The sequence below is a fragment of the Apteryx mantelli genome, chromosome 1 (assembly GCF_036417845.1).
Source record: "Apteryx mantelli isolate bAptMan1 chromosome 1, bAptMan1.hap1, whole genome shotgun sequence".
NCBI lineage: Eukaryota > Metazoa > Chordata > Aves > Apterygiformes > Apterygidae > Apteryx > Apteryx mantelli.
In genome coordinates, this window is record NC_089978.1 from 46,835,905 (window position 1) to 46,863,228 (window position 27,324).

At 39.0% G+C, this 27,324-nt stretch overlaps 1 protein-coding gene across 5 annotated transcripts in view; it reads right to left on the reverse strand.

Annotated features, from left to right (window-relative positions):
• The window catches only part of KLF12 (KLF transcription factor 12), a 264,581-nt gene that overhangs the window by 55,333 nt on the left and 181,924 nt on the right, over positions 1–27,324 (reverse strand). For 4 of the 5 annotated variants that reach the window (XM_067292730.1, XM_067292754.1, XM_067292746.1 and 1 more), the window contains 2 exons: positions 17,374–17,509; positions 4,078–4,137 (listed from right to left, as the gene is read on the reverse strand). In XM_067292730.1, coding sequence (XP_067148831.1) covers positions 4,078–4,137; positions 17,374–17,509 — 196 coding nt within the window. The remainder of the gene's footprint in view (positions 1–4,077; positions 4,138–17,373; positions 17,510–27,324) is intronic. The other variant, XM_067292737.1, reaches the window with a different exon arrangement.

Genomic DNA, 27,324 nt, shown 5'->3' on the forward strand with positions numbered 1-27,324 from the left:
TTTCCCAAGTTTTATGAGTGTGAAATAGAGATACCACTGCTTCAGTGTGGCACTACATTCTCTCACTATAGCTCAGTGAAGGAAGGAAAATTTCATAGCAGGTATGACTAATCTGTACTTTAAGTATCTGCAGTGTTAGCTCCTGATTTTGCAGTTTTTCCACTGAAAGTAATGTTTAGGCACTGAGCTGCATGGAGAAGAAGGTGTAGATTAGGGAATTACTTCAAATGCTTTGGCATTGTGTCCTAGATGCATTAATTTTTCATTACCTCATTTAGGAAAAAAAAAACAAACCTCAGGTAAAACAAAAGTATGTAATGAGGACATTCCAATCAGGCAATAAGAAGATCGAGCATTTTCTTCTGACAGTGCTTCTAATTATTACCAGTAACATCCTATTATTATCATCAAATTATTTTTTATCATTTTTCCTTAAAAATGATCCAGATTGTCTCCCCATATGTGTCATTTTTTCTATTTCACAGAGGCTAGATTCACTCATAGTTGAAAATAATCAAAGTTTACATGCAAGAGATTTTTTTTTTCAAAGTCTGTGTTCTGTAGTCAAAATTTGGTCCTGAACTTGAATTGCAAGTACAGACTTTGGCCTTACATTCCTAATGACTTAATGGGAATCCTAACAAGCGAAACAGTGTAATTTGCAATGCTTATTTTCTTTTAAACTGGTGACAAACGAGAACTACTACTTTTAGTTAGTCTTACAAATGGCAGGAATAAAAGAGAAAAGCGCAAATGTTTGTCTTTGAATAGTAGAAGAGTCAAAGCAAATTATGGTTAAAATGGTGTCCGGCAGGGTAATTCAGATCAGGAAAGTCATCCAGCTCCATAGCAGCTTGACCCTAACATAGCCCCAGAGGCAGTGCTACAGCTGCCAGCTAGAGATCTGGCCAAGAAGCTAGCAGAGATGCAAGCCAAAAAGCCAGCAATGAACCCACATGCCAATGTAGGAAAGCTATATTCCAGAATTTGGCATCTGGGTCCTCCAGCTGCCAAACATCTCCCATCTGGCCAAATCTGTGGAATGAGGTGTTAAAAAGAAGAACAGGGGTAAATTATACGGGAGCAAAAGCAGTACCGTCTGCAAGACACCAAGGGTGAAGGAGCTCGTTGTGCACGCCAGCCTCTGAAATTCACACATAGTATCACTTCATCACCAGTGAAATACTTTTGGATCAGGAGAGGCCGCATGGGCAAAATGTGAAATGCTCAACATTTTACAGGAAAAGAACAGTCGACATGTATGAACTGGAGCAACAGTCCAGGCTTCTGGCTTAGAGGTCAGCAGATGCAGAAGATTTGGTTGGGTAGGTACGCTAATTTAGGCACTGAACCTGCACCTAAACTTTAGCTATCTAGTGAACCAGTCTTCCCAATGTAAATGTCTACATATACTACACGGATATCTGAGATAGGTAGGTGCCTCTAAAGACTTCTGGACACACATCCTGTTTACCCAGTTCTAGGTACCTCAGTTGGGTGGATAGGATCTCTCACTGGAGTCCCCCAAAAGCACCCATTTACACTAAAATATAGTCACTTAGGAAAATGGTTCCAAGGACTCTTAAATTTTAGGTGAAAATTCGAAGCACAGAATATACCAACTGGATCCTATCGTTGGTGACTAATCTGTAATGTAAATAAATGCATTTTTTATATTGAATGAGACTAATATGTTTGCTTCCATTTAATTACAGAATGGAAGGATTAATTTGAGGAAAACTTACAGCCTTTAGTAGGTTTCATGAGCACAATAAAAAGAGGGGGAAGGCGCCCACAAAAAATGCTTCTCCAAGATTTTGTGATCCATTCTGTCCTCCCTCCATCACAAAGAAAATCAAATATCTAAGAAAGTTTTTGCACTTTCATCATTAAAATACTATATTTTTAAGCATAATTTAATGGAAAAATAACTTTCTTGAAATTTAATGGAAAAATATAACTTAAGTAATACAAAATTGAAGAAACCCAAACTGGGGATGCATGAAATTTCATTCAAATGAAATATATAGAGTCACAGAACTGCATTTAATTGTAACAGAGTTCATTTCTGACAAGCAGTTATTGTTTCTAAACTGTAATAGCTCCGTACTCCAAGAAGCAAGACCAGCTGTGAAAAATTCTCCTAGCAATGTGAACAGTTTTAAGTGAAGCATATGAATTCATAATTTCAAATGATACACTGACTTAAATATTTATCTCATTGGCGTCATTTCCACCTTACACTCTACAGATAGGTCCTCATGGCCTAAGTGAGGTTTGACAGATGTGACTTTCTTGAACAATTTGGTCCATTATTTTAAAAAGATACAGAAGACCCTATACTCCTCTCCCAGGTTTCTGGTTGTATTAGCAATTACTTGCCTCACGAAAATATTACATTACAGTCTCATCTCACTCTGGTCAGAGCCAACAAACGTCTAGTGTTGCCCAAGCAGTACATGAGATGAATCATGCCTTCTTCATCTACATGTAACACACACACGCTGTTCGGGGAGTCTTCTTAGTAGGATTTTATATTCATTGTTATGGATGGGGCCTGTGTATTCATTAACACACAGGCTACAATGTCAAAATGATAAGAGTAAATTCATAAACTTTTTTTTAATTGACAACATAACCCTCCCTCATAAAAAGTCTTCCTGTACGATGCGATCTAACAGAATTGCTAATTAAAGCAAATATTATTTCTAATTACAGTGAAAGGAGCCTACATCAAAAATTGTATCAGAAATACATATTTATTTTAGAAACACAAAGCTTTGGGAAATTAGGGAATCTTTTCCAAAGAAAGAATCACTCCTAAAATTGCACTGATGTTTTCAATTAGATCGAAGAAAATTCTAAGGATTTTTTTAAACAAACATATATTCTCAATGCATCAAATTCTCGAATTCTGTTAATAATGTAACACTTTTGTTGCCAAGCAAATGTTAAAAGCTTCATATTGGCCTTAATAGAGAAGTTGCTGTTGCTACTTTGGAAATATTTGAGTAATAAGATTCTGCAAATTTTTAATATAAGTATCTCTGTTATAATGCAATTAACTGCAAATTGGAGATATAAGTAGATTTGAGGAATGATTTCTGTATTTGACTGCTCATTAGCAATTTGAAAGTGCAATTGCTTTTAAACATTCCATCTCCTTAATTTTCTTATGAAGCTTAGATCTACTTATAAAAATGAAGAACTAGATAGTTTTTCTGCCACTAATTTGGTTATACAGAACATACGAAGTTGTTTTTACTGCCATACTGCATAGACTGAGGGTCCATGGATTACTAAAAGCAAGCAAGGCAGTGAATTGATGGGTTCACACTTGTGAAGCAGTGAACACAACCCCAAATGAATCTTTTTAGGGGTCCGTAAAACAAACAGAGGAAGGGGAAGGACAAACAAGCAAGCAAGCACATACTAAGAGTTGACATTTCATTGCGTGCTATTTTAAAATCCAATAAAGCAAGAGCAATTAATCCAGCAAGAACAATAATCCTATCAGTGGTGGTACACCGATTCTGTCATACATGACATCATTTCTACCTGTGCACGGGCCAGTGGACCTGAGGCACCTATTGACTTCCAGAGCTGCTGGATTTGACTTGAATGTGAGCTTAGCACTCTGAAGGAGAACATCTATTAGGCACATTGCACAGTACGTTTTTTAAATTTTGGCCTCCTTGAAAAAAAAGCAAGGAGATATTTGCAAATACCTTTTCCTGCATTTGACAGCTCGTTATAATGTAAACTATGTTGACCAGCATTAACTTTGTAAGCATTGTGTAAAATGAGACGTACATTTAATTTCAGTAGGCTATTTTGGACATTTTTAACTGCATCATCAAACATCTGACAGAAATTTTTTCTATTTTCATATTTTATTTACAAGGACTTGGAAGATTTCCCATAACACACACCACCACCCACCCAGCCCCAAAAATCAAATTCAGACCCTGCCCAGCCCCAGCCGTGACACAGAGGGAAAGAAAGCTGAAAAGAACTGCTACTAGACTTTGTCAATAAAACAGAACATTATATAATACACAATAAAATGCTTCATACCTGGAGTTGAAAAAACGAAAAGGGTTAACAGCTGACCTGGCACAGCCCCACATGCTCTCTCTGGAAATTGAACACAGACAATTAGGAATTTTAAGTTACCCCAAACAATTGCAGGGGACTTAGACAAACTTGAGGAACACTTACTGCCAAGTAAGCACATAGCCTCAGTGTAGAAAGGACTTCGAACTTTCCCATTCACTTAAAACTCCTTCTTAAAACAAAATTACTCTGTAGAGGCCCACAATAATACTAAGGAAATCATTAGGAGTTCTGCCATTAATTTGTATGGGGGCAGAGTCAAAGCTTAAGGGTCTAGGTGTCACTTGGTGGTAATTCTGGGTCATGGTGGATCACATTTTCTCAAAAAAAAAATCATTGACCAAGAAGAAAATGTTAACAAGAATTTAGAGCAGGCAGCCATTGCACAAAGAGGGCATAAAAGCTGGGGTAAACTTCCACTCTCAGCATTCTGCTGCTTAAGTAATATTATTCCCAATGCATCACTGAAAAACCTAGCCATTAATGCTTTTTCTTTAAAACCAAGACTCCAGGGAAAATACGTAATCTTTTAGAACATTATTTGGAATATTAAACACCACCAATATACTATATAATAGCTATATAAACTCTTATGTTGTCATTCGGAATACATGCAATATTCCTTTTCACTGACGAATTCTGATCTACATGTGCTCAAAAAAGGAGCATTATACATCTGGCTTCCTGAAATAGTTCCACCACATCTAAAAAAAAAAATGTAGAAAGCCAAGTTCATGAATAACCCCCTTCAGTCCTTCTCTCTGTGGTTTAGACCTCAAATGTGCCATGAAATTAGTCTGAAGCCAACGCCCAAGAAACTAGTAAAAATATAATATAATAATACAAATCACAAAAATGTTCTAGCGCACTAGCAGTTGAATGCATTTGCACTGGAAACCTGTAAGATCCTTTATAGTGATCTATCAAAATGGGCAGGTTGGCATAGTAATTTTTTAAAGTAAAAAGGAAATTTTCAAAGTAATTTCTCTTGATTTATATAATTGCACTTTCCTTTGGCCCTTGGAAACATGTGGCCTGGTGGATTTTACATCGCAATATTTAAAAATAATCTATTTTTTCCAAGATTTTGCATCATGTCTTTAAAATCTCTCAAGTTTCCTTGTCAGAAATGTACAGTAAGCATTTTTCTTTTTTACTGTTTCATTTTGCCTTCATTAAGTGATAAAATTCTGATATGACAGAAATCTGCTATTAAGATGACAAAAGAACATAAAGAATTTTCATAACAAAGTCTAAGTTATCAGGTCCATTACATCCATGACACTGGCTTTTTTCCATCCTGTTTTTCCACTTATTGTAGAATCTCTTCCTTCTTAAGAACATATCAGAGATAAGTATCCCATGAATTCACTAGATACAGGTTTTACTTCGGAGTTGCACCAGTATATAACCAAAGAGCAATGGGACAAAAATCTCCCGCACCCCATTAGCCTTCAACTGAAATCAATATGTACGGGAAAAATGGCAACTGGAAACCATAATACTGATTATTCACTCCCATGTCAGTTAGTTTATAATTATCTTTTAGTTCACTCCATGTCTTCTTTCTGCTTCTTGGAAAGATATCAATTCCTAAAGCTACTACTAGAAATGATATATTATTCAGAAATCATCACTCTAAATTTTGTGTAAATCTTTTCATAAAAGTCCCTTTTTAACAAATAAGCAAAAAGACAGGCAAAAATATAGTTGGTGAGGATGATAAATATTTGCATGCTGAATTTTTGCTAATGGGAAATTTAGCAGACAACTAAAATTCTGGTCAGAAGCTACAGTATCTGGGCACTGAAGTGGAAGACAGTCAGAAAACCCATCCTCTACCTAACCTCCAAAACACCTGAAGCCTTCTGTTTTCCTCTTTGTTTGGCCTGAAAGCCAAGGCTGTGGCTCACATGTGGAGATGGCTTAGCCTGAGGTGGCTGAAGAGTTTACTACCCATTGCTGCCTGCCCTACTCTCACTCCCTCGAGGTCTGAGCAGTGCAAACACAGTTTACCGGCCACTCTTTGAGAGTAAACTGCACATTAAAATACCATTCCATAAGCTGAGGCAAATCAGTAACGGACTGACAAGCAGATTGAATGCCCGCAGAGTGGAGGTGAACTGTACAGCTGCAGACAACAACCTTGTCGGTTGTCCCAAGATAAGCCACCCCTTCAGGTCAACACGGACATTTCGGTGCCTGCCCATGCACAGAAGCATCCAGTCTGGGAAGCTAGGCACCTACCTCCCACCAAACCTCTACTGGGATCCATAAATTAAGAGAAGTGTCTATGCTTGTCAGTGGGGCTTGAACCTTACTTGTCTCTGCTGTGAAAATGTCTAGGATGCACCTGGCGACACAGATTCAGCACAAATGGGATCTGCAATGGTCATTTCCCAATCCAAAACACAAGTGGAGGAGGAAAAAGAAGAGGACAAGGAGGTGGTAAGGCTACTCCTGCACATCTTTTGCATCATAGCCTTGTGGTTCAAGAATTTGCTAACTTAGGTATCCAACTTCCTGAGTCAGTACCCAAAACACTATTTTTTTATGCCAGATGTGGGTGGCTATGCCACTGCTGCCTCTAGCTGTCACATTTTTAAAAAACTGACTCCTCTTCTGTGATGCTATTAGGAAGAGGACAGAGTGCTCTGTGTTTTAAAACAGGTAGAAGCATGTAAACTCAAATGACACTATTTGATCTCTCATCTTCCACAAAGAGAAGTTGGGAATGTAAACTGTTTTTTTCAAACTTTGCTTTAACTAACAGCTATGGGTCAGATGCCCAACTTTCAGAGGGGGCAGAGATGACCCATAGCCTTGTATGTAGCAGCTAGCCAAAGCTGGGTCTAGGAAGCTGGTTGCTCTGCATGTTGGACTTTCGGAGCATTTAACTCTCTGTCGACTATGCTTAGGGAGTGTTGATGCCTAGTACAGGTGCTCTGAATCACTCTGCTGGAGCCAAGCACCTATTTGATGAAACACTTCCACTGGGCCTCCCAAAGTAGGCAACCTGCACCTTGTCTCAAGTGTCTGGGTTATTACGGTTCATCTTTGTTCCGAGTACATGCAGTATTACAAGCATGGCGTTAGCATATGGAAATAGCAATATCTCTTTGCCATATAGCATATTAATATGTATTTATCCTTTATAGAACTGTGTGTACTTGGTAGGGAGCACTGTTAAGATTTGAATACATTCTCAAGCAAGCGGAAAACCACATTTTATTTTGACCACGTGCTAGTAGTGGTTTAGAATCTCAGTGAAATGATGTGGTGATACAGACAGCAAATAGTGAGGAAGTGGAAATGCTGAGTGCAAAGGGAATCACCCAGTTTAGGAGAATAAAGCACTTTCAGCAAATAATTTATTATGTAACATCATCCTGTTACTCTGCTTTTGAAACATTTATGATTGAGAATGCTGTGTATTTACTCATCATTATTTCAGTTCTTTCTGTTAACTGATTTATAAATGGTTTGACTCTTTGGCCTTGATAGGCAACTGATCACAAAGGGATAGCTAGGGCTATCAGTTCTCAAGAGAAATGCCAGGGTGACTTCTATGTGAAGTTATCTGTCCATCTGACAGCGCTGTGTGCCTCTGATTTATCATGCACTATCCCAGGCCTGTGTTAAATATGGTATTTTTAAGGCAAATACTTGAGGGACATATTTTGACAAGATCAAAACTCCTGCTGACTTTTAAGGAGTACATAAATACAAGTATTCCTGTGCCTCCTTGCAGGTTCTACTCATTTTCAGATTATTTCATTTTTCAGGCTTTGCTTACAACACTGGATATTTCTGCCAGAAGCAGACCCCACAGACAAGGCTCAGGATGAACAATCTTCAGGACAGAACTGATCTCAGTACCAGTAAGCCCACTCCACACCACCTCAGCTGAGCAAAGGCTACATGACAAGCAAGGGTGACTTGGCTGTTGCTGCCTGCTCTTGTCTGCCTTGGTCTCCTCCTTATTTTCTGCCTTCCTCAGTTTTCACACTTTCTTGCAGCACTGTATCCCACGCCAGCTCAGCATATCCCAGAAGGGTAAGTAAAAAAAAATCTTACCCAAACCTTCATCATGACTATAATGATGAACGTGTTCAGCCTGACTCCGAAACCTGTGGCTATCGTTACTTCAGACACACCTCATGATTGATGCTATCATTGGCCTACTGGAACTGTATTTCAGCCTTCAATTTCTTTCATCATGTCCCAAGTAACTTCTTACGTGTGGTTCCTTTAAGCCCCAATTATCCCTCTCTTAATGTGTCCAAAATACTACTGCCCATGTCCTCAGCCACATCCACATAGAGAATGACACCTCATTGTCACTAGGGCTCAGCACAAAAATCTCCTCTGTATCCATCATCCAGGCATGTGCTTTCATTCCTTTCACTTTATCTGAAGCCTAAAGAGAATTTGCTGTGAGAGATGAGGTTATGGTGGAGTCAATATTAGTGAAAGAGGATTGAACTAACACAGGGGAAAACCTAAAACAATCTTTACCTATTATGGAGGAAAAGGGACAATAGAAAAAAAATTGGGATTTTTTTTTTAACATTCCTGTATTCGCATGCTTAGTCAATTATGACTCAGCAGGCAGTGTCCCCCTTTTATTAGTGCCCTCCTTTACATGCAATTTATGCATTTGTGACCTACACGGCTTTTCTGTGTTTCTGCATGCGCTGATCTGAACAGTCAGGAAACATTTTTCCATACATCAGTATAAGCACTGCTATTAAGAATTAATTGTGCTGCATGTTTGTCTGTCACAAAATCACAGGAACTGCCTTATGGAAATGGAAAGATAAAAACTTATCTGATCTAGATAATGAAAAAAGAAGTAATTTTGGCTCAAGTGACAGCAGAGGACCATGCTCTTTCTTTTTCTTATCAGTAAGTCAAGGTAGCAGTGCACTGAGGTAGTTTTATTGTGGCTCTTCCTGGCAGTGTTCTGCTGTCTAATCCACACCAATGAGTACTTGCCACAGCTCGGAATTTCTTAATGTGAGCAGCTCTGCCTCTGCTTTCTGTGCTGATTTAGAAACAAAATACAGAAAAAGCTGAATCACTGGGGAAACTATTGCCAAATAGGGGCACAAACTGCTATCCGGGTAGCAGTAATGCATAATGTTATTTATAACTCACACTTTGGTGACATGCTCTTGAAGCAATTACACAATGCCTCCCTCCCTATCAGTAAAATGCATTTCACATAGCTGAACACTAATGACTAGAGCTTCACTCTGGAGCAACACAATGTAGCAGATTAAGCATGGGACTAGAAGGCAGACGATCCTGATACCATCTCACCTGCTGCTTTGCTGTCTGGCCTTCAGCAAGGCACAAACCTGCGGATAAGTATAATTTTTGAACACACAGGGGACCTGTACAATTTAATTAGTTACTATTTGTGAAGCACTCTGAAAAGTGCTATAGGAATTATAAATCATACTCTATTGTTTTGGGGGATTTTATTCAAAGGTGCATTTGTGTAAACATGTTTAGTAATTTAAAATCTCAATAATGGCAAAGTTTGATAACTACTGAAATGATTGGCACTTGTTAGACTAAAATTAAAATTAATTAACGAATCTAATCTATGTTTGAAAAGATAATTATATAAGACAATTGAATATAGATACTGAACTGAAGCTGGGAAACAAGATCTTTGAGAGTTTATGTTGCTTGCAATGGACAAAGGTAATGAACGAGACATACAGAAAGGCATCTATGAACCCATATGTCCTTTCTTGTTGCGCCATACTGGTTCCTGGATTAGCTTAAGTGTTCAATTCCTTTTTTTGTTTTTTTGTTTTTTGTTTTTTTTTAGCATCCAGAGTTCTGTTACAGCTTCAGGGTTAACCGTTGGACCTGATGAAGTTAATGGCAAAACTCCTATGGACTTTAACAGAGCCAGGATTCCTTTGTTCTTCCAGCTTATTTAGCACTTAATTTAAACATTTTTCTTAAAAGGAAAATATTACTCTGGGTAACGGTATGGTAAAACATGTATTGAACTGTAATGCCAAACACTTCCAAGTGATTCAAAAGAACAGAACAGACAGTCTAATGGCAATGTTTCCTTGCTCTAGCCTAATCTATTCAACAGTCATTAGTAATTTACTTTTACAAGCAGAGATAGGAAAAATAACTTTGTTTAGACCAAGCTAAAAGCATTTTTATTTTTAAAATTAGCTTTCTTCAGGGAACAATTTGACAAAGTCCCTATTTCCTAAAATACTGTCATTTAAGCGATACTATCCTTACAAAACGGGCAGTTATGTCCATTTCTTTGTGCAAGCTGCTTCTGATTTACCATTTCAGTCCACCTGGCAGTGTTCATAATGGTCGCTGGCTGATGGGAAATCTGTTATCCTGGCAAGTGGCTCTGTGATATACACAGGTAAATTTCCACACCAAAACCCTGTAATCTCTGTGCATGCACAGAAGGACATCCTTTGATTGTATTGCTCACCCTGACAAATTATTAAACTAGTTTTGGTTTGTAAAATGTTGCCTATACAAAAAAACCCCACCAAATTTCTTACAATAGTATAGATGTCCATTTGGATTACTGGAACTAAAAATTCACACTTAGTGCCTAAAGAGCCATTCTGAAAAGACATATAAGGTTTTCAAGCTCTTTTAGTAGAAGCCTTTAGTACTGCTTCAGACATATTCATTTTTATATACAGACAGAGGATTCTAAGAAATCAAATTCTAGTAGAAGAAAGTTTGTAGAGTGCCATATAAATACACTATAGAAGTAGTCAGTATCTGAACTGCATGTGGGTATAAGATATCATACACTATAGTAGTGGCATAGACCCAAAGTTTAGATGTAGCAGGTTCAGTTTCTTCTTGAGGCACAGACATTCAGTGCGGCCTTAAAAAAATCACATAGAGTGTGATTCCTCATATATAACTTCAGCAATCTTAAAGTTAATTATTCTCCCTAAGCTATTTGCCCAGACTGTACAACCAGTGGGGAAGAACAGGCACCTCCAAAAGGTAGATGATCACAGCAGAAGAGGTGACTGGACCTAGAAGCCCAAAAGATTTGAGTCTAACTTTTAGATAACTTAAATTACGAGAGAGAAACTTTGTTGCAAGGGGATGTCCAAATTGCACAATCTGACACTGCCCAAAGGTTCCCTAAACTAGCTGAGACACAGTACAAATGTGTCGACTCAATGGTGCCCTTGGATAATTACCCAACTTTCAACCCAGAATATTTTCCACTGCACAATCCCCTTCTCTTCTGCTGCAGGATACACATCTGAGACTATCAAAAGTTTTGATGAAAAAATAAAACAAAACCAGAACAAGAAGCATCCTTGAAATATAGTGGGGACATCACTCATAATAGAAATGATCGCCTTCCTTACTGAGGTCTACATCACCAGTGTGTTTCACTTGCACCCATAGGTGCACAATCCCTCTCTCTCCATTAAAGTTGAAAAACAGTCAGTGCAATTTGTCCAGTGACTCTCCGCAAGACTGAGGAAAACCCCATGGCATGACCGACTGTGCCACAACCAATACTCCTGGGAGGGTGGGGACCTCCCAGGTCAATTTTTCCCATGCATGGGGCTTGAGTCTCCCACACGAGGGCTGTAGCAACCACACTATCTTCTGTTCTAAGGTCTCTGACTTATGTTGATCAAGAAAACACATCCCAAACTTGGGAAATCTTCGTGACAAGTCTAATTGAAACTCATATATTCCCATGATTTTGCTTCAGACAAATCAGTATTTTCCGGTGAAAAATGTTTTATTGAGAAATTCTGGACCAGCACTACTCCGTTCTCCATCTGTAAAATCACTATCTGACTGTGTGCCAGTTTTAAAATGAGCACTTGTTCACAGAGGGCGGATGTACCAGAGGAGTGAGAAGCAAAGTTCACACAAATACTGCCAAAACACTCTCACTTATGTTTCTCAGAGACTCAGGACAAAGTATTTTGTCTGTAACCAGAGGAAAAAAAAAGAGGTGAAAGTTCTCTATAATGAATAGCACAATGGTAGTAATGATTGCCACTGAAGCAGGAAAATGGTCAATATAAGTGTAGAAAATGAATGGCTGATAGGAACACAGTTATAAACTTCAAGAGATAAAATCAGCTGCAGGAATTGATTTAAACTGAAGATGAAGAGGCAGAAGAAAAGAGAAATAAGGAAAAAATTCAGACTTGAAAACTACATACCAGTTTAAGAATAAACTGGTCCTGTAGCTATACTGTCTATCAGCTGTGGAACTTCTTTCTCACTAGTGTAATATTAAAAACTATCTTCCACTGTATTACAGTAATAAAAATCAGCAATATTTAAAAATTAAGTAAGGTGATCATGTTAGCGTCATTCAGTCAATCACATAACATAGCCAAAGAGAAGGGGGTTGAGACAAAGCCCCTAAACTCATTTTCGTACACCTAAGCACTCAGCAGCATCCAGCCCAGCGCAAGGAAAAGTAGCACGCTACAGGTCATCACAGTCGCATCCAAATGCCAAATCAACTTTTCATGACTTCACTGTGCCTATAACTACAAATATTCAGGATTTCCTCACTGAATTTTCTGTCACTCCATCATCCCAGAAAAACAATGAGCTCCCTCAAGTATCATCAGTTTATATGCACACTCCATCTTCTCTTTGCCACTATTTGAAATAAAAAATGCCTTCATTAAAGGGGTTCCCTCCTCTTTAACTCTTTGGATTGCCTACATTCCCTAAAGAGAAAAGAGTCCAGAGAGAATGAGGAATTTCCATATCTTTGGATTTTTACCAATATACTGATCACAAGTTCATGCTAAAAATCACCCTCTGCCTTTCCCACTCCCGTCCTCAGCCTTGGCAGGTAGGAGATTATATGTCATGTGTTTTCAGGGGGAAGAGAGAAGCACGCTGTAAAATAATGCCATTTTATTGTGCAAGCATGCTGGGTAATGGGGAGATGAACACCTTGCTCAGGGTTTGCATTACTGTGTACCATGGTGAAAGCCTCTGGAGGTACCCTGAGCCCCACTGCATCGAGGCTGCTTAGGGGTGGGATGGCTGCCAGGCTGAGGGAATAGCATGCTGCCTCTGAGGGGGACCTTAAAAAGTTTTACTGGTCTTCCAGGGCTTGACTAATGCTTTCTCTTCCCTTGACTTCATAAAGATATGCTTCTAGAGCACACCTGAGATTTGAACCTAAATGTATGATGCTATTCTTGCTGTGTAATAAGCATCAGTGTTGTCAGACACATAGTGGCTAATCTGCTCTTTGTCAGAGTTGTACGTCAAAATGAGTTTGTAGAACATGCTATAAAAAGGATGAAATGGTGTTTACAGTGCAAAGCCTATTAAAAGCTGCATACTGCTGCAAAATTTATTATCAGCCAGAACAAATTATCAGAGATTAATAAATTATTATTAGTCTATATTATAGCAGTGAATAGTAACTGCCATAAAGCAACACTCTCACATAAAGAAATTTCACTGAAGTATCTTTTTTCAAATAACTACTTTATTTATAACTTTATAGTATTGATTGAGTTTGCTGAACTGAAGAATGACTATGAAAACCTACCCAAAAGAAGTACTAAAAAGCCTGGATGCTCAGCCAATATAAAGCTAGCAGGCAAGAAGGCAATTTTCCTGAGAAAACAGTCATACTTGGTTATTTTACAAATAACCAAACAAATTCTATTCTGTTCAAGTAAATATGAACTAAAACTGAACAGGCAACTTTTGGTATTCGATTGACAGAATTTTTAGTGGTAAGAATTCTTTTTGTGTAAGACTATAGTGAACCTGAAACAAAGCAGCAAGACAGGAAGATACATTCCGTGTTTTAGAGGACATGAAAAACACAGTTTTCATACAGGCATTCCAAATTGTTCTGTGACCCAACCATGTAAGGGTAATTTCCAAGACAACAAATCTAAAATATTGTTATACTAAAAAAACCACCCCCCAAAAAAACTACTGACTAGTTAGTTTCTTTAGCTTGCTGTTAAAACTTTGACGTTGCTAACCCCACCTGGTAGATTTAGATTGACTTTTAGGCACACTGATTCGTGAAAAGGAATCCAAAATGCCAGAGCCATCTCACCTAATGTTGGAGATCTACAGTGCTGACATGTATGTCTCCGACAGCTGTCTGGACCGCCTATAGTCAACAGCGAGGAACAGACACTCATGGCCTTGACTCTCTCCCTAAATTAGACGGCTAGAATAGGTCAAAAGAACTACCACCTCTATGTGCCAACTGCTATCCATTCGGTATGCAGGAGGTAGCAGGGAGGCTAGATAACTAGCTCAGATGCAGGTATCTACATTGCAGGTGTCTGTTTAGGCGAGATGAACCCCACACCCAGAGTCCCCACAGAGAGCACATGGAGAAAGTCGGGGTATCCACAAGGCAAGCCCCAGAGCCCCGCACATTGCACAGGGAGCTGTATGAACTGACCCAAGGGAAATATGGACCACAGGGGTTCTAATTCTTTTCCACTCTCAGAGCTTAGGTGGCAGTAGTGATATATTTTTATATATATATATATGTGTGTGTGTGTGTGTGTGTGTGTGTAAAATCATTATGCTGGATAATTTAAAATATGTCTGAAAATCAACCAAAAAAAGGTCAACTGTTGTCTTGCACCTGCCACTAGCATGTACAAACTAGTCTTGGTAACTTGCTTACAAAAGAACAAGATTGCACAACTGCAATCCAAAATTGAAGGAAAGGATGCTGCCACGCTTTTGGAGGTGCCATGCTGTACTTCCAAACCATTATCTCATATGAAGAAAAGATTCCCTTTCAGTAACAAGTTATTTTTTGTTGTTAACTGCATGTGTTAACTCACAAGAAAAAGCTTACAAGCTCACTTAAGAAAGAACACATTTGACAGGACAGTCTTATAAACTGTGAGGTCCAGCCTGCCTAGCTTGGACACTTAGCTTATACCTAAGCTTTATCACCTACTGAAGCAGTCCTTTTATGCATGCGCCTACACTGCCTGAATTTGCAGTACAATGGTAGATGCATTTCAGTGTCTTCAGAGGAAATTCTTGTCTGTCAAATTTAGATGCTTAAGTAAAGTCCTGCACTGTTCTTCAGATGCAGGCTTTTATTTTAGGGGGATTGCTTTGCTAAACAGCTAATATTAAGGTACATATTAGATGCCTAAATTATACAGAATGGAGCCTGTAAGGCATGATATTGTAGACCAAGAAAGAAATGGATTGAGCAGAATTGGTATAATGTGCTAACGTTTCTTTTCAGCTCAGCAGCAGTATGTGGGGTATCTGTGACTGAGAATGAAGTAAAGAAAAGACAAATCGCAGATCACAGTCAAATTAGATTTTCTTAATGGGACTTTGGAAATAAACTAACAGATTACTGTTTAAATAAAACCTGTAACAAGGATGAGTTGATGTTAGATTATTAAATTTCTTAACTTAATTCTTAAACTCCAGAGCCAGTCAAGTAATATTCAGCACGTTTTCCTTCAAAAATTGTGGAATGCATTATTATAAAAAAGCTTTTCATGCTTTGACCAATTCTCTAAATATTCAAGTAATATCAATCACAGAAAACAATATATGCCTGCCAGTCATGTATTAAAAGTATTTGCTAGCTCCCTGTGCCTCATTAATTAGACAGAACTACTTAGTGCAAAATCACGATTTTTTTTTTTCTGGCTTACTATGTGTGGTACAAACTGAGAAGAAAAATACTTAGCACGTCAGGTCCTGGTGTTGTAACCAGCAATTTTAAAATATGTGCTAGGCCTGTCAATCAAGCAATGCTGTCACCAGTGAAAAATCTTCTCCATCTTTTATTGTAGTCAGACCGAAGCGTACTAATTAAAGTGAGAGCTAACACCTTGGCTTGTCCATGAAGAACTCCCTCTCTGCTGATGTGGAATACAGGTTTGGGGCTCATCATTTTGGCACTGGACCAGAAGGCAAATTAATGAGTGGCGGGTGAAAGCCATCGTCCCCCTGAGATGCAAGAGGCAGATTGCTCTAGAGAGGCAGAGCGGCCGGGTGCTTCTACGGGCTCTCAGCTCTTGGTGTCTGCACTACGGAATTGAAATTGCCAGCTCCCTCCCCCACGATACCACATCTTCCTTCTTTTTCTTCTTTGAAGGGGTGGGAAAGGGGTAATTTAAGGAACAACTCGGGAAGACAATGCATCAAACGTGTCCCAACTGCCTGACCAATGCAAAAAGGTAGTTTCCCCTCAAAAACAGCTTAGTTTTCTCTCAGCAAACAGAGCACTGCTATGGAAACATCAGTGCTTTTGGCTATTGATAGCCAGGAAAAGAAAAGAAAACAGTAAGTACTTTAAGGTATCAGGTTAAGACATGTAAAATGCATTTATAATAAATTACATAATAACAATGTCTAATGGCTTTTTATATCCCTTCCTTTTTAATAAAGTGTCCAGAATGTCCATATTTTGAACCATTCATATAAACATATGTTTTGTGAGTCTAGCACAAGCTTAATGCCTCGAGGCTCTACATCTATTTCCAGCTCTACTTCAGATTATAGGGTGATCTTTACACATAGCCTCATTTTCCTCACCTACAGAATGGAGATATTAATACTTATTTACCTCACAGTTGGTTCCCTTCCAGCTGCTACAGTGACTGGGCAAGCTTATGCATCTACAGAATTACTAATGTTCACGATAAACTTTTTCTTTTTTTAAACAAATAATAACAAAGCTAAATTAACAACTTATTGTTTGTTTTCCAGTAGGTTAAAGTACAGAGAAAAATAACAGTAACGGAAAAACTGTTCAAAGTCCTTTACTAATTTCCTTTCAATTATGATGTTCTTCAAGAGAAATGTGGGGAGTTCCTACTTGACAGCAACTCGAAGAAACTTCTTGATGCCGCTTTCAGTCAATAAAAAGGTTCGGTTTCTTTCAGTGAAAAGTCTAACACAATCTCCTTTTGCAGAAAATATAAACACTGCAAAATTTGCCAGCAAATAAAGGGGAAGAACTGACTTTACTTTGAAACTTCAGCTAACAATTAGGGAGGAGAGAAAGACACAGGAAGAGAACCAGAGGAGAGAGAGCCAGCAATCTCTTCCTAAAGGGAATGAAGCTAAACAGAAAAGATGCTGGCAGGTACGCCGGCTCGCAGCTGGGATGACACCTCTGCAGAGCAGCTGATGACTGGTGTTTCCGTCAGCCAGCGAACACCTTGGCAATACTTATCTCGCTCTGAGAATGATACTTACTCTTGCACTGCTCTGGCTATGGAGAGCGCTGTAGATCCAGTTTCATTAACGCTATCTAAGGTCACATTTGGCAGGTCGTCATCATCACTGTCACTTTTAATTTGTCTGGGAGATAGGCCTCGGGTGTCCATTTGTGCTGGAAAGAGACATATAATGGATTAATATGAGTGTGCTGAAATTAATCTTGTCCCAGAACAACATTAGGGTGTACAACACATTTATTCACTTATACTGGATGGCACAGTTTTCTCCTAGGCTCACAAATCAGATGATGGATTTGCAAAGTCATCTAGTGGTACTACAGATATACACAAACATTTTCAACTGCATGCAAATGTGTGAATACACACATACTATACAAATGCATTTTGTGGACTTGAACCACTAAAATAAAACTACATATATCATATTTGTCAAATACTCATTTTACCCTTGAGTTAATTATTTTGGCTGCCTTAGAAAGGGAAGAGGACAGAATGGGGAACATCTGCTTTAAACAATATAGCACATTTAAGAGTAAATTTTACAGCAAAAGTTCAAGAGCAATCTTTGATTTTGGCTGTACATCTAGAGATATCAGGTTGGGATTCACATAACTTCAGTCAACTAGAAGTTAGGCATCTGAAACAGGTCAGTTGTCTTGACTTCTGACTCAGTTCAACACCAGTGTTAATCTCTGAAGATGCCTTTTCTCCACATTACATGTAGCAAAGCCTCTACAAGTAACTTCAAATAGATAATTAACTTTTGGGCGACTGATGTTAGGTGGACTTAGCACCTTCCTTTTAAGTCAGATGTTTTGGAAAAGCCATGCGCTCTCAAGTCTTACTAACAGCTGAAGATCAAGAAATGTATGATGAATGGCAGGATTATTTTGTCCATCCACATTTTACAGTATACATACTGTAGTACATTTTGTGAAAAAAAGAGACAGGAAAGGAAAGGAGAGCAGAAAGGAAGCTACCCGCCTTCCCTGTTGTCCTGGTTTCTGCCTTCAAAGGGAAGTAAGGACGGCACTTTCTGTAGTAGTAACTGAGTCTGTGCTGGGACCCTGACAAAAGTGGAAATCGAGAGAAGGAGCGAGGGGGACATCTGGGCACAAGCACGACCTGGAACAACCACTGGACCTGGGGGCTGCTTGTATCAGGGGACAGACCCAGAGACAAACTTCAGAGGTGATGCAAAGAAAGAAACATTCCTCCTGACCTAGCAAAGATCAAGTGGGTTTAGTAAATGCTGGGAGACCCTGAAAGCTACTGGAGTAGAAAGCAAAACCAGAGATGCTTGATCCTGCAAGAGAGGAGCAGAGAGGGGAAGGAAGGCAAGAGATTTGTTTGCAAATGTGTTTATTTTGTCTGGTCAGGTAAAATAGGTGAATCCAAGTTTATTTATTTAAAGAGTTAACTTATTCCAATTTGTTAGTTTGTGCTCTCATACAACACAGCTTCAGAGATCAGATAATTTCTGGGTTTTGGTATGTGCATTTCAAGAAAGACAACTTTCATTACCTCTCAGCTCTGGCTAACCTGAGTCCTGTCACAGTAGGTATCACAGGTTCCCTTTAGAGATGATAAACAGTTCAGCAGTTCTACTGCTGAAGAGGAACTCTGAAAGTTACAGTTAAATTTCCCATTTTGTCATGTACCTTGCATTACCATGTTCATTGACTCTAGAAAAGGGACTGAGTTACAGTGAGGAATGGGAGGAATATAGATACTCCAAGAGTTGTGCAGCCATAAAAGTAGCACTGGTGGATAGTCAGGCTCTTGAAAAGAAAGTGCTCCCCAAATGAGTGCTGCCTATGGGGAAAGTTGGTCTTAAATTTTAATCTACGTCTTAGCTGTTAACAGCTCCCAAGTGAAAGAACAATGAGTGATTACAACTACCCTTCAGATGCATTTTTACTTATGTTAAGGAACTTACTGAAGAAAATACTATTGTGTGGAAAATACTGTACGTTTAATAAGCTAATGCACCAACCCCAGCAGGAAGCACAACACATTCACAGAAGTACAGTATTACTTCTAATAGCTTTCTATTCACACAGTTTAGATACCCCAGCAATACTGGCTACCTTTTGATTGCTTATTATTATTTCATGCATGGTAAAGAAAACACCTTCTTATCAAAGTAAGGATTCTTGACAATCACTACTATACCTGCACTGAGACAAATGTGTAGCAACATAGAAATTATTAAAAACTTTTAATTCTTTTAGGTAGAATAAGCACCATTATGACCGTGCTTCTTAAAATCACAACTTACATAGGACAATATACACTGCATGTCTGAGCATTAGGGATAATCTAGTATTTGATTTAAAAGCAGCTGAACTATCTATTCAGCTTATTTAGGTGCAGAGAAAACTACTGGAAAGAAGTGCTACTTCTGAGGATACCTTAATCCCAAATGATGCTACTTTGTTAAGAACAACTTTATATACGAGATAATTACTAGTTATTTCACTACTTTTGCAGTTTTTCTTAAAGTGAATCTTGTTACAAGAAGTTATATGCTTATATTTACCCAATATTTAAATGCTGCTATAGGTGATGTTTTTTCAAAAGCTAATATTTGCATATAAGATTAAAATTGTAATAAAAAATGTTTATGCAATATTCAGCATTAAATGTGGCTTCATCTGATTTTCACTATGGTAAAAGTTTTAATTAGCTAGGTCAGAAACTTTCTTGGTATTTAAACTGAAGCATAATTTAAAATAGCAGAAGTTGTTAAATAATTTAGTTCATAATACAATTATCATGCACCAATTTTGATCACTTAACCATGAATATGCCTACATAAAAAGAGCTGGTATAATTGTGTATGAAAAATATCTTACCTTTTTTGTTCCTTCTAAGACACACCATTACTATTACAGATTACCAGCTCTTCAGATATTATTGAGACTCCTATAATATTTGGTGCTCTTTTTAAATTATTGAGGAATGTGATAAGCTGAAAACTCTCAATTATGTTAAAATAGGTCATTTCTAGATCTTATGGTGGGATAGGGATACTTGAAAGTATCACAGAAAGATGTCCTAGAGACTCAAAAAACAAAAGATAAAAATCCCTGTATTGGCTTTTACACAACAACACAAATATTTTTAAATCTCATGATTTTAGGCTGTGCTTCACAATATTTGAGACTGACAATACCTTCTCTTTTTTTTTTGTACTCAGCAGGGTAAATTCCACTCTGTATAGTCCTAATCTAGCCAAAAAGTTGTCAACAGGGTTGTGCTTTTGCAACTAAAGATAATTTGGCCCAGTGGACACCATTTGCCTCACTATAAGCCTATGGTTGAGGACATTGAGAGGTGTTGTGGCATGTGAGCATGGCAGGAATGAAATGTTAAAAATGAAAATACATTGTGGGAGTAATTCAAAAGCAGGAAATTCAAGGACACTTTTTGTTATATGTTTGCAATGAACCTAATTAAAGATGAGAATTAAACTGGAGAATGATCCAGGGGTTATTCCATTATTTTTTAATTTCAGTCCATGCATACATCTTTTTGGTCCCTCTTTCCATTTGTGACCTCTCCTCCTGCTCACTCTCTGCCTCCCCACAACCCTTTCACTTTTTGCTCTCCTTTTGTGGCTCTGGAATACTTTGCAAGCACCAGGGGAGAGGGAGTGACAACTTTCACAAGTTTCCAAGGAGGAGATTGGCCCTACAGATGCTCCTTGCCCCAAAAGGCAATGCTGCTTGTCCCATGTTGGCCCAGTGGCTCAAAGAGCTCAGTGGGCTCCATCCTTCCCCAACTTGTAGACTTGGGTGGCCAAGACATTTGGGAGCAGAGGTGACTAGCCAGGAGGCTGAACTCGGCCTCTGTTATCTGATATAAATTGCCCTGTTTTCTCAGCACAGCCACAGCTGCTGCAGGAAAAAACAACTTTTAAAGATATCCCCCTCCCTCAAATGAGCCAGGTGGGTAACTAACTGACTGAAAGCCTCATAGATATCTCCTCTTCACCACTTACTACAGAGTGCAAACTGCAGTATGGGATTTTTATACATTCAGAGTTCGTGACTCCTGCTTATGTCAACAGCTTTGACTTTCTCTTGGACATCTAAGAACAACTGTCAAACTGCTGGCACCAAGGTTTACAAATACCAGCAGCAGTTCAAAAACACTGAATTAAGAGTAATTATTGGCCTGATGAACATCAGTTTGCAGAAAAATTTAGAGATGTAGGCAAGAGATAATTTAGCAAATGAGACAGGAGAAAGGTGGAGGACAAATGCATAATGGAAGACAAGCAAGGTGGAGGAGTGCCCACAAAACATGCCCATGCGTTTTAACCTCACTTTGTACCGTACTTTGCTCTGATGACCAAGTTTCTCCTTGAACTTAGGACCACAGAACAGTAAGGGATCTGGCTGGGTCACTGAACCCAGTCTCCTCCTATCACAGGCAGATACATCTTATAATCCAATTAGTAAATAATGATCAGCCGCTGCCTTAAAATGAGATGGCTTTCTCGCCCTTGCTACTCCTCTTCAAAGGCAAGATTTGTCCAGCTGAGATATTTAGTGGTTTTGTGAAGCTGGGATGAGGCAAGCAGAGAGAAACAAGTTAGAGACTGCTTTGGTGGGACAAAAGTGCAACCGAAAGAGTCCACAAGAATGAGAGAAGTAAGCTCCATGCTGAAAGGACAGGCGAGCCAGTGGAATTATTTAAGAACATCTGCAAGTGCAGAAGGCTGAAAGAAACAATGATCCTTCTTGCTGAAAAAGTACAGAGGATTGCTCTCGACACATGTACATATCTGCAATCATTTCTCAATGCCCACTTTGCCAAAATGTTTCATTTTAGGTGGTACAAGTGAGTTCACTTCTTGAACTTTTTTCAAGCTAAAACGTGCAAAAGGATCTTGCGTTAAGATGCATGCAAGCCTTTAAATACTCCAGAACTTGGTCTACCCTCAATAATACCGTACCTGCCAACTGTCAGTTGCCAGCAGTAAAAAACTGATCTGGATTGGATATAAGCTTGTTGCTATTTCTGTTGAAATAGCCTCAGCACAATGTAACAGTTTTTTGGCTTTACAATTTATGCTGGCTGTGGCAGCCAGGCAATACCTGATCCAGTTTCTTGGGACAAAATTGCCCCTTCTAAAATGCTGGAAAGCATCTAAACCAGCATAACGAGCTCCTAAGGAGCACTGCCTGACTCCAGGCTTTCTGGCACATGGCTGCATCACTCCTGACATGGTACAGGATTAACCATCATACGGGAGCACAGGCTAAATCTCCGGGAGCGACTCAGCCGGCCTGCTCTTGAGGACTCTCCTGGAGCAATAACCTGGTCACAGGACCACCAAATTGAGCTGTTATTCTCTTTCTTCTCTCTTATTCTCTTATTCTCTCTTTCACTGAGCTATGTCCTAAGAGGAAAACTCTGTGCTCTTGTCACAAATTGACAGACACACTTCATGTGAAATTTTGATTTGGGAATCACTCCAGGCATGCTTATGTGTCTTTTGTTTCCCATCAGTATTTGGGAACAATGAACTGACCTTAGCTCCATACAGAAATAATAAAGAGGCCAGCTCCTCCCTGATACTTCTTAATCCCTTTGCTTATTTAGAGATCATTTAGACCCAGCTCAAGTGCTCCAAGCTGGTTGGCTAAGGCCAGGCACCACCAAAAATCCTGAAGTTGAATGTCTGTAATAGGTGGTTTGAATCTGGGCCCTCTTAGAGGTGAAAAGGGCCATACGTCAGCACACTGCTATAGCCACTGGCAGTTTTTGTTTATCATACCCTAATTTTTCTTCCCAAATCTTCGCCAACATGAGCCAGTGGGAGAGGAGGTTGCATGGACATCTCTGCTCCTTGCTGGGAGGAGGAGAAGGACAGCGGCCCCCCTCGGTGTGTGACTCAGTCGTGCCTTAATTCCAGGGGAGAGAAGCAAGAATTTCTGGATCTCAGTAAGTGATTGATAGGGGAGGGGAAAGCAAACAGTACTGCGCGGCCTCGCTTGCTCTCGCTCTCTCTCCCTTCTACCACGCCTTTAATGCAAAAGGTACTTCTTGCTGACCAACCACAAGGTTGAAGAAAATGATTTTTGGCACCAGGGTCCCGACGGGCAAATTTGGAAGAGGAGACAGGAAGACAAAGTAATCATCATTAAAACCAAAAATTTATGAACAGATATTATACTGCAGTGTGTAACATTGGTCTCTACATAACTTTGCTCTCTCCATTTAGCATCTGACAAATAGAGTACTTGAAATATTGTAAGATGGAAACTGCTGGTCAACAGTGACTTCTATTCTTTCTTAAAATGTCCCTGTTTCAAAAACCCTGATAAAAAAATGAACCCAGGTGGATCAAATACTAAGTAGAGGCACCGGGACTCATCTCTATCTTTCTAGGTTAATCTTCGAAAACAGATTTTTAAAATTGTGCAAGTCTAGTCCCGTGCCACTGCTTGAAGTCTATTTCCAGACTGAGATTAGATGTGACTGTTGTCTCTACACCATGCATTCCCTTGGCCACTACACCCCTCACAGGCACAGAGGTCAAGGCTTTGAGACAGCCAAGAGAAACCCCGGACGTTGATCTGCAAAGCTCAGTGAACCCCACCCTGACATACTTTCCTTCGGCTGGCGGACATGACCCTTGCGGCCCTGGGTGCTGTAACGAGCACTGCAGAACGCCACAGAGGAATGAGGATGCACGCGAGCCTGCAACAGCCTGTCCTGCCGGGAAGGAACACACAGAGCGGCATATTGACGGGGGGAAAAAAGCCACTGAATATCAATATGTGCTATTTGGTGGTGACGAGTGAGCTATCCAATCTCTGGCTATATGAAGCAAAAAGATTGCCTGTTTAACTCGGCAGACAACCATTAGTCCCACCCATTCCTGAATTTCCCCCTTCTTGACAGTTCTGCAGAGAGCAGGAGCCCAACGCTGAGTCCCTACAGCAGGAAAACACCGAAGGAGAATGTCACAGACACTATTCTGTATTTTCAACAGTGGAAGCAACACTTCTGGATACAGATGTACACGAACTATTTCAAAGGGAGCCCTCTGAGATTAGGTATTGTACTCAGGTTTACTTAATGTACTTTAGACAGCTGTTTTAGGAAACCAAATCCTTGCTTTACAGACATAACAAATGTACTCATTGTGGGAATTATGGCGTTTATGATTTTCTCCTCGTAAGCAGGTACTTACTATATGAAGCATATATGTGGCATTTTTCTTCCCATTTAAAGTTCATTATAAGCACTTTATGCTTTAGAAAATGCTCTGAGCTCACCTATCAGATTTTCAATCAAAACAGCTTGGTGTCTGGTAGGGGCAGCAGAATTGGTCGATTTATTTCATAAAACTTTATGTACAAAGCAGCAATATCCATGAACTTAATGGTGAGAATATAGAGTCTACAGGGGTAATTTTTATTACAATTTATAGCAAGATTACCCATACTCCACAGTTTTCAGATTTTATTGAGATTTTATGGGACTATATGGCTAGAACAGTTAACTGCACCCAGCATAGCTGTGGTTCACAGGGAATGGGAATTGGCATTGAACACACAGTGTAACTAATCTACCAGACAATATTAATTGCTATGATCCAATCAAAGGCAATATGTAAAATCATTTCGCCAGTCAAATAATTTGCCATAAACCTGTAGTAAGAATAGGTATATGTAAAAAATATAGAGGTGAAGTGATTGCATGGATATAATATATGCACATATTTAAGCATTTCTGTCATCAGGTTGTATACATAAACATACAATACCATTTTTTTCAAAACAAAGGACTTTCCTCATTCTAAGCTATTTGAACACCATGAGACCTCATCTACGCAAAAATCGAACTACTGAAACTATTGAGATTTAAATCTCACTGAGCATTCAATACACAAATGCTCCATCACCAAATATAATATGAAACAGGGAAAAGAATAAGGACAGAATACATTAAATATTAAATAAAATACTGTGTAGTCACTACAAAATAGTAAGAGATTGTAACTAGCACATTTCAACAGTCTAGAGATATTTTAGACATCAGGAAGTTTTCAGTAGGTTGGTCCAAGTCACAACAAAACCCAACAAAGGGATAAAATAAATGAGAAGTTTATGCGTGTGTTCAGCTGGATCCAAATTTGTATGATAAAAGCAACTAGATCAAAGCTAAATGCTGGTGAGAGTATAGAACTAAAGGACCAGAAGCATTCTTGGTGTGAAAGACAAAGAATTAATACTTTCCAATAGGTGCAGGGATTCAAGATGTTGAAATGGCCTTCCTAATCCTCCTTAGGTTTGGCTTCAAAAATAAAGTTGTAATACTTGATTTCCTTCCCCAAACCTGTTGCTAGTTAACAACATACATGATGGTAAATCTGTTGTTGATAAATCTTAAAAGAGCGTGTTCTTCTATAATGAATCAGTAAATCCATATGACGGAAAATCAAAAGTTGACATTAGTAAGTCACTACATGTGACTTTTCTGGAGGCGGAAGTGAAGGACTGTTTACGGGGACTCCTCATACTCATCCCCAGTAATTTGGTCTTAAACAACCTCCTTCTCAATTTCAAGAAGCAAAGCATCTCCAACCTGTATTTTAACTCTCCATTCTGGTAAGAATTACTATTTACACTAGTCCTTAAATACAAGAACCATCTCTAGTACCACAGGTTGCACCCTAAACACAAGCCTTTCTTCTGCCTGTTTCGCCTCCTGGCTGGTCATTGTCAATCTGCTTCTCCTTTCCGAGAACCACTTGTATTTCTTCCAGTCAAACTGAGGGAACAGAGGGAAAGGAATCAACTTACAAACATTTTGGGGAGTAGGTAGACAGGTTGGAATACGTACAGCCTCAAAAGATCTTTGGGTGTAGCAGCCAAAAATTACAGCTGAACCAGAAACTCTCCACCCCAATGGAATTTAAATCCAAAACAACGACTTACTAAAATGTAGAAAGGCTAATCATTTCACATGAAATGAAAAGGCAATAGTTCTGGCTTTAATTAAGCCTTTCTTCCATAACATAATTTATACAAACAGACCATAAAATCTGATCTTTAAACATATGGATGGGTTCTTAAATTTCTAGCTTTGTACTACAAATTACATTTACTTCTACGGAATACATAAGCATTACAGTAGGCAGAAATAAAAAGCTATGTTTTAAAAATATGGCAGTGGAAAACTTAATCTAGTAGTATTATCTGTTTTAAGTCCCCAAAATATCTGTAGCAATGAGTACTGCATTTACAACTCATTAATATATATAAACAATTAGAAATATGGAATGCATAAGCTGTAAAAAGATGCAATCCAGGCATTTCTGCTGGGTAAACATGCAAACAGGGTAACATGAAAATAGTCTGTGATAATGTTATAGATAGCATTACAATGTTTATGTTCCTGGGAAGCAAACTGAAGTTCAGTTGGCAAACTTAAATCTGTAATGTTCTGATTTCTTGATTTTGCAACTGGCTTTATTTTCTGAAAACTTAAAAACCTGTAATACTGAAAAAAAAAAGCCAACCCCCCCAAAAAAACAGAAATACCAAAGTTGCACAAGTCCTTGGTGTGCCATCATCAGGGTGGAGTTTCTAAAACGCCCTTCAGTTAATAGAAGCTCCGAGCTATGGAGAACAACTATTAGGGATATTATCTTTGACAAAATCTGCCGCTAGAGGGACATGATTTGCCAGCAGTATTCATGGACATCATTTGAAAGCAAAGCAAGGGAAAAACTCAGGATAACAGGACCAGAGCTAACAGGGGAACATGTTCCTACCACGCCAGGCCCTTTTGCTCCCATCTATCTGAGCCTCTCCTTGTTCCTCTACTCCACAAATTCTGCCTTTATCTCTTTCCTATGTTCCTCTTGCCATACTCTTGTTTTTCCCCATTCCTGCCTCCTCTCCTTTCCTACCTTTCCTCCTGAATGTGTTCACGCACC